The sequence below is a fragment of the Canis lupus genome, chromosome 30, assembly GCF_048164855.1.
Source record: "Canis lupus baileyi chromosome 30, mCanLup2.hap1, whole genome shotgun sequence".
In the NCBI taxonomy this organism is placed as follows: Eukaryota; Metazoa; Chordata; class Mammalia; order Carnivora; family Canidae; genus Canis; species Canis lupus.
In genome coordinates this window covers 29,325,027-29,333,793 of record NC_132867.1, presented here as the reverse complement: position 1 = coordinate 29,333,793, position 8,767 = coordinate 29,325,027, and the positions used below count along the sequence as shown (strand labels likewise).

At 37.4% G+C, this 8,767-nt stretch overlaps 1 protein-coding gene across 2 annotated transcripts; it reads right to left on the bottom strand.

Annotated features, from left to right (window-relative positions):
• Positions 1-3,998: 3,998 nt before the first annotated feature.
• On the bottom strand, positions 3,999-8,405 carry LOC140621317 (keratin-associated protein 13-1-like). 2 transcript variants are annotated; one of them, XM_072806419.1, is made up of 2 exons: positions 8,244-8,359; positions 3,999-4,044 (listed from the first exon to the last, which is right to left on the bottom strand). In XM_072806419.1, exons 1-2 carry the CDS (start codon positions 8,357-8,359, stop codon positions 3,999-4,001), a joined length of 162 nt encoding a protein of 53 aa, XP_072662520.1. The 2 variants fall into 2 exon arrangements, with proteins under 2 accessions (XP_072662520.1, XP_072662521.1); XM_072806420.1 differs by lacking the exon at positions 3,999-4,044 and having other exon boundaries at positions 7,828-8,405.
• Between the last annotated feature and the right edge of the window lie 362 nt (positions 8,406-8,767).

Below are 8,767 nucleotides of genomic sequence, written 5' to 3'. Positions count from 1 at the left end.
CCCTGATGCTGAGTGATGTTGATCATTTTTTTCATGTGTCTGTTGGCCAATTGTATCTCTTTGGAGAAATGCCTAGTTCTAATGAGCTCTCTAAACTAAATACTATAGGACTCTCTTTAGGTACAAACAGAATATTCTCAGAAATAAATATGGGAATATAAGAAGAAATAAAAGGTAGATGTGTGGGTAAACATAAACTACATTTGAGTACAAATTTACAAACGAATAATTGAAATTATTTTTGGTTTTAAAACATATGTAGAATTAAAATGCACAAGGACAATAATGCTTAAAAAGAGATGTGTTTCATATAAGGCATTCTAAGGTTTTAGCATTATTAGGAAAGTTGTAAAATAATAATTCATATTAAAACAGAAATAAATCAAGAATGTACATTGAAATTTCTAAGACATTCTAAAATCAGTAAAACACTGCAAATATTACACTTAAATGGGGGAAGTGAGAATATTAAGGTTTTTAACTAATATTTAAAAAGCAGAAAAGGAAAAGAATAACAATTAAAAAATAATAGGAAAATTATAGGTTGGTAGATATAAACTCATGTATACATGTATGTGCATATATACATATGAGTATATATAAAACATAAAAGGACTAACAGGTCCAATTCAAAGATTTGGAATGCCATATTGAGGTAGAGATAGAAAAACCATAATATTCCACTTTTAAGAGTAAGTGATAAAGAGGCACCTGGGTGGCTCAGTCGATTAAGAATCCAACTCTTGATTTCAGCTCAGGTCCTGACCTCAGGGTTGTGAGATGGAACTCTGAATAGAGCTCTACGCTGGGTATGGAGATTCTGACTCTTCTTCTCCCTCTTTCCCCTCCCCCATTCATGCTCACTCTTTCCCTCTCTCTCCCTTTCTCCCTCTCTCTCTAAAACATATACATGTGCATATATTTATGCATATTTATGTATGTGTGTATATATATATATATATATATATATACACACACACACACAGATTTTTTTTAATTAAAATGTTGACTCTGAGTTGTGGAAATAATGGCTTCCAAATATGTATTTGATTCTTATCTCTCTATTCTACCTAATTTTTTTTTCATATCTGTGGTTTGTGGAACTATCAGATTTCCATTATATATTTTAGCTCCTACTTTTGCCACCCATATAATTATTTTATGGGAGTTGCTATTCAACTTGTTATTAACCATCCAGAGGATTCAACTTTGATGAATCATCTTAACAAGTAACCAGGCATTTAAAAGGCATGAGTTGGAATATTAAAGCTGATGCCATCAGATAATGTGTTATCTATTTGTTATCTAGAAAGTGTTTCTGTTATATTTGCTCAATGTAGATAGGAGTTACTTGTGTCCTGCAAAAATGGTAAATACATCCACTGGGAAGCTATACCATGACCAAGAAAGAAGTGGAAGAAGAAGGCAGCTAATATCTGAATTTCAGACTTTTTTGTATTGGTGGTAAAGATATTTTCTTTCTCACAGACAACTTTTAGTACCTATTTTAGGTACTAAAAACCTATTTGCAATTCTTTGCTGCTGAGATATTCTCTCAACTTTTTGTTGTCTTTATTATCTTCAATTTTAAAGCACACATTTATTGAGCACAATATTATTCTAGGATGGCATCTGTGTTCTTTCAGAATTTTGAATATTTTATTCAATCGTCTTTGTAAGTAATTCATATCTTAGTCCTATTGTCACTTTTTTTTTTAAATCAGCTTTCTTTCTCAGATTTCTTAGAAATGTTTCTGTCATTGGTATTCATCAGATTTACTAGTATGTAGGCATGGTATTCTCTGTCTTTAACTTTTTGTTTGCAGCCTATACTGACTTTTTTGGGAAAATTTTTGCAGTTTCTCCCCAATATATTTTCTCTCTAATTCTTTTTCTTATTTGGTTCAGGACCCCAAATATAAGTATGTTAAATCTTTTCATTGTGGTCCATATTTGCATGAATTCCCTTCTCTATTTTTTATCTCCATTTCTCTCCATGCACTAGTTTAGATAAATATTTCTCAATTAAGAGTGATTGTGCCTTCTATCCCCCAGGTAATATTTGGCAATATCTGGAAAGACAATTCTGGCTTTCATGACTAGGAAGCCTCTGATCTGCTTTGTGTTCATTTCCTTCTATTTAAAATAACCTGGATGCATTGGGTGGCTCACTTGTTTAAGCATCCAACTTTTGATTTTGGCTCAGGTCATAATCTCAAGGTTCTGAGATAGAGTCCTGCATCAGGCTCTGTGCTGGGTGTGTAGCCTGCTTACGATTCTTTCTTCCTCTCCCTCTGCCTCTAAACAAACAAACCTGAATTTTGAAAGGAGTCTTTGTCATAGATCTATTTGAGGGTCGAAGGAAATAATGAGTAAGATATTCTTTGAACCTTGATTATAGCACTATTTAGGGATAATGTCTTTTTGTAATTTGTTTTTATTCCTTAGTAACCTGCTATTTATCTTAGTCTTATACAAGTTTAAGTACTTGGTCTGCAAAAGCTGAGAAAATTACCAAAAGAGTAAACATATATTGTCCCCAACTTTATAGTGAGGTCTAAAATAAATAGGTCTGTTGCTATAAAGTGCTTTTTTTTTTCACCTATATTTAGTTTGAGCTTTAGTAAAGCATTGATAAGGAATCACACACATTCTTTCCATACATTAAAAAAAAAGTGTATTATGTTAGACATATATCAACGGATGTGTGAGTCAGGCCATTTTTAACAATAAGATTTAGTTAAACTCATTAGAGTTCATTTAAGGTTAATATGAATTTTCAGAGTGGCCTTTTAGTTTTTCTTTCCTTTACTATATTAACTATATAAGGCTAAATATCATTCTTGTTCACAGAATTCCTGAAGAATCTGTCAACTTCATAATCACATTCCCTCTGTCCACATAGGTAAAAACCACATCATTTTTGAAGGATTCAAACTGTATCCTAATTCTCAGACTTTCTCCATAAGACTCTAAAACTAAAAATATATGAATGCCCAATAACTATAGTTTGAATAAGAAAAATATCCATAGTTCAAAGAAATTATATCAAATTCATGGAATGCCTGGGTGCCTCAGAGGTTTAGCATCTGCCTTCAGCTTAGGGCATGATCCCAGCCTCTGGGGATTGAGTCCTGCATTTGGGTCCCTGCAGGGAGCCTGTTTCTCCCTCTTCCTATGTCTCTGACTCTGTTTAGGTGTCTCTCATGAATAAATAAATAAAATTTTTTAAAAAAATAATTATATCAAATTCACAAGTTTTAGACTTCCAAAATTTACTCTGAGATGCATACTGAGCTTTTTTAAACCTGTCCAATCAAACTTAACAAAAATTCTACTCAATTATGTATAAACAAAAACATAAAATATTGCAGAATAAATTAGTTTATTGGATTATAATCATTTAACTTTTTATCTATTTGGAGCAGGAAATAAATTAGCATGAACTCCATCCATAATGCTGATATTACACTTGTTTTAGAGATAAGTCATTAAATCAGAAAGATGCAATCACTCTGTTAGACTATGCTTGATGGAAAGAAATTGGGTAAGGAACTGGTGATCAAAGTTTAAGACAGTTACCCCTGGAAATAATGAGCATGATGAAACTCTGAGTAGACATTTTGATAGCTTTGCATAAATGTACTAGAACTCAACAAGTTGATTAGCAGAAGCCAGATAGATAGGTAGGTTGGCAACAAATCCCTGGTGGCTACTACAAGCAAAGTCGGTTGGGTGGCAGAAATTGGATCCATAGCTCAGGAAAGAGAAGCCACAGACTATAATCTACCACTGGATTGACAGTCCCATGAATAGCAGCTTCTCGATCCATAACCTAGAGAGAGGCTGGTGTTGGGCCCATAGATACAATATAAATTGACTGGCAGGGACTGCAGAGCATGGAGATCCTTGGGTGGTAGCAGAATGTCTGATAGGGGCTGGACACCACATAGGATGCTTAGCAGCTGGTGGGCTCACAGCAGGTCTCCTGACAGTCACTATAGAGAGAGGATTCCAGATGACAGGTGCTGGGACAGCAGAGGTCAGTGTTGTAGACCAGATTTTGGGGGTAAGAGCCACAGGAGGAGCTTGGGTAGGTAGCTCAGGACACTTCATCCCCCTGCCCCCCCAGGAACTGGAAAGAGAATTTTCTAGAGCAGCAACTGTGGGACGTGTTGGCAGGAGATAAGAGTTCTGATTAGTCACCATGAGAAAATTCTGAGATTTTAAGATGATTTTGTGCACTGGATATTTTACATACTCATCAGTTGATATGGCACAGTTACAGATACAGTCCTCTGTATCATCTGTGCATCCTCTTCTGCATTTGTGCAATTCATTAACCTTCTCTGTCATTGCAGTTGACTAACTTCGTACCTGTTGTCCTTATGGATACAATGAATACAATGATCATTCCTATCTCAGTAATTCCAGAACTATTTGTCAGTAATAGTTCTATGGCCAGGAAAGCTTCTTCTTCTCTCGCTGGCTATGACTCCATGTATATCAATTCCTGCTTTGCTCCAGGATACTTTCTGTCACTTTTCTACTATGTCAAGTGCTAAGTGACATAGCTTTATTTCTTATAAGGATACTTCTAGTGATTGATTCCACTTGTCACCACTGATTTACATTCTCCAAATTTATTCTCCATCTATCACATATTTTATAGCACTTCTCACATCCAATAGAAGGAAGAAAAATAACACATAATGGAATGTGGCTAGAAATAGGAAGGAGTCAAACATTTAAAGGCAAAGAGACTCAAAAAGACTAAACAGAGGTGGAGTCACAAGAAAAGTTTGACTCAGACCATTTGAAGAGGGAGCAGAGATGATGGTGACAACGTAGTTATCTAGAAAAAGGAAATGAAGAGACAAGGATTTCAATGATCTCTTCTACCTATTTTTAGCCTAATGGATCTTTTAATCTAAATGACATTTAAAACAAATAGTATCACATATTTTAATTTTACATTATCCAAATTTTTAGAGAATCTGGGGCCTCCTCCTAGAACAACTCAGCCTCTCTACTGCTCAGACTGAATGAATTTTGTGCATTTTCAAAGTCATTTCTTTTCCTGTAATTCCCTCCAAAAATATAAAATAGGTGTCCCTGTATGGCTCAGTTGGTTAAGCAACTCTTGATTTCAACTCAGGTCATGATCTCAGGGTCATGAGATTAAGACCCCCATCAGGCTCTATACTGCCTGCTTAAGATTCTTCCTCTCCATTTTCCTCTGCCTCCCCCACCTCTCTCTTTTTTCAAAAAAAAAAAAAAAAAATATATATATATATATACATATAAAATAGCCTTCTTTTATCACTCTTCATTTTCTTTTGAATAGTATAATAACTAAGTATTAATTTCCCATGGGTTCACTATGTCAGATAAATTTGCACTGAAATAAATACTAACAGATTTTTGGAGGGCTGAAGGAAAATAATCTTAGGTGGAAACAATTCCAAGAAAGGTTAGGCATACTATTTACTAATTGTATTCTCTAGGAAGCAAGCACCAAGACACAGATAGAAGAAAAAAAAGTTTGTAAGAGTAGAATGAAAAAAGCCATTCTACCACTGTGTTCTAGTCACTGACCAGGAACTGCCACGAGGAGAACTTAACCTTGGCTTAAAAGCTGAGGCAGAGCCCAAAGAAGCCAGCAGAGAAAGCCTGTCTTCTGGCCTCCCTTGTCACAACCAAGCAGCCATTCCTTTTGTGAAGTGATGTGATGTGCATTCCAGTGCAGATCTGTACCTGTTCCAGTTCACTGGTTGCACCTTCAGGGTCAACTTGTCAGGAAAGAGATTCTTCATGGCTCGGCTATGGCTCTTTTTTCAGGGGAACTATAAAAGGGCAGTGCCAGTGGCATGAAACACGGTCAACATCCCTGCATTTGGTTTTGGAGCTGCAGCTGCTGCTCACCATCTTCCTCCTTCACTATCCATTAGAGATTTGTCTCACCCTTAGTTACCACCTCTGGTGGTCATGGTGGATTTCTTGGTGGTCTTACCCAAACCTCATTCCTTAGAAATATGAATCCTGATAACTGTACCTTTTTCTTGCTAGAGTTGTTGCATTCAACAAGTTATGTCCACAGGTGGATGGAAGGTTCCAAGACCCATTCAAGGAGATCAACTGAGCTTCACAGGTATTTCCCTTTCCTTCATTGTGTAACAGCAACCCTACCACTTTCTACTAATCATAATCACCTCCCCTCGGATAGATGACAACTCCTTTTTTTTTTTTTTTTTTTTTCCTTTTGGTTTCTGAAAACAAGGAGCCAAAAGTGCTCAGGCAGCAGCTGTAGTTGTAGTTCAGCGAGATCCTTGATGTGTTCCTCAGCAAGTCTGCCTTTGGGCGGCAGACTTTAAAATTCCAGCTACAGAAATAGGAAGCACAAAGTTCTTAAATGGGTCTTTAGAAGTGATAGGTGGATATTTGGAGCCCAATCTTTTGAGGATAGAGCCTCCATGCTAACACTTCAACTTTACAGTCAGTAGACCAATCCAATGTACCATCAGACAGGCAGCTTCATAGTGGTGTGGGTTTTTTGATAAAACCTGTGGATCTCACTTATACTGTCTCTACTATGAAGCAGATTTCCTGAGTGGATGCTACATTGTGAGCAATCCATGCTGGTAGAACAAGGTATTCATTAACTCCTGAATAATGGTGCTGCTGAGGTAAGCATAAGAAACAAACTCATACTCTAAATACATATCTATACATTTGAGAATGAACACTGACCTTTCCAGGGCAGAAGAGGACCACGTTCAACTTGTAACCAAGCAGCCAGTTGGTCTTGAGGACTAAAATGCTGGGATTTTAGCATTAGCCTCCATTGCCAAGATTGGATATTCAGAGGTGGCATTAATTATATCAGCCTTGTAAGTAGGAGCTTATGATAATGGACCCATCCATAGCTTCTGCGGTTTCTTGTTCAGCTTATCTGCATCATAAGGACAGCTGACAAAGGTAGGCTCACATTAACTGGCAGAGTCATTTTATCTACTTGATTGTTTCATTCCTCTTCCATGGTAAATGCAAAAGAAGAAACACACAGATCACACCTGCATGTGTCTATCTACATGTCTGCAAACCAGATTTCTTTGTACCGACTTTCTAATATTTGCCCTTCCAGGTCCCTACCTAGCTGATCAGGCCAATTGTCCACAAATCTAAGATGAATCAGATGTGTTTTTTCCTTTTGTCAGCAAACATGAAGGTCCCATATAACTTTGGAGTAAACATGCTCTATATTGCTCTGAGGTTATTGTTCATATACAATTTATGCATGCAAAAAAAGAATTCCAAAAAAAAAAAAATTTTAGAGGAAAAAGTGTCTAAAGCCTCAAATAAATTAGTTCAAGTTTATCAATCTATCAGACTTCCAGAGTTTGTTCCCAGAGACTTAGTAAACATTAACTTGAATACCTCCAGAAAAACAAAAGAAAAAATAAAATTACCCAATTGAAACTAACAATAAAATAAGCAAAAAATTTGGAAGCCAGAATGAGTTTATTACATTATATTCATAAATGTTTTCATCATTCTTTTGAGTAAAGTATATCAATAAGAATCCCATTAATTCATTAACATTAGTTCATGTTTATTAACATAAATACCATTAATTTATCTCACAATTTATTTCATTAATTCCACTAATTCTATAAATTCATCCAATAAGATTAAATATATGCTAGGGACAGTTTTTTGGCCAATACTTTCTGGCTGGAAGAAAGTTGACTAGATAGTATTTCTTGAAGATCATAAAGATGATAAACTCTCTGTTTAGAGGTTAGACATATTGCTCAAAATGTCTGGACCCTCAACAAGTGGATCTATAGAAGCCAGATCCACATGTTGGTCTGTAACAGGATGACTGACAGCTCCTGGAGGTGAAGAAGGTTGGGCGGCAGAATCTGGATCCATAGCTCAGGGAAGGGAAGCCACAGACTCCAGAACCCAGGGATCTGAAACCCTTGGATCCACAGCCCACTGAGTAGCAGCTTCTGGATCCATAGCCCAGGGAATGGCAGCTGCTGGTCCCAAAACCCAGAGACCCAGAGCAAGTCGTCTGGCAGGGACTGCAGAGCGTGGAGGTCCTCGGGCGGTAGCAGGACGTCGGGCAAGGTCTGGACACCACACAGGATGTCTGGCAGCTGGTAGGTTCACAGCAGGTCTCCTGACAGCCACTGTGGAGGGAGGAGCCCACCTGGCAGGTGCTGGGAGAGCAGACATCAGTGCAGTAGACCAGGTTGCTGGGGTGGGATGAGCCACAGGAGGAGCTGGGGTAGCGCAGGTATCCCCCAAAGGAGCGGGAGGAGAAGTTTCCAGAGCAGCAGCTGTAGGACATGTTGGCAGGAGATGTGAGTTCAGCTGACTGACGGTGAGAAGATTCTGATGTTGAATGTCATCTGCTAGACTGGGGCACTTTTATACTCTCAGCCACGGGTGTGGCATTTTTTACAGTTGCCTTTCCCACACTTGGAATCTCTCATTCCATATGTGTAATTCAATGATATTTTCTGTAATTGCAGATGATTCCTTCCATCTCATACTTACAGAATTCATCATGTTGTTATAGCACCAAGCCAACGAACTATTCCAAAGTCAGAAATGCTATGACTGTATGTCATTAATGACAGCTAATCATGGCCAGAAAAGCCCCTACTCTTCTCCTTGGATGAGACTCATTTTGCCTTTGCCCCTATGTTGGCTGAGGAAATGCTTAGATCTAAAGACAGAGATTGAGATTAAGTCT

Bases quoted from the DNA above. Each gene is read 5' to 3' on its own strand.
- LOC140621317 (XM_072806420.1), bottom strand. From the start codon at position 8,359: ATGTCCTACAGCTGCTGCTCTGGAAACTTCTCCTCCCGCTCCTTTGGG.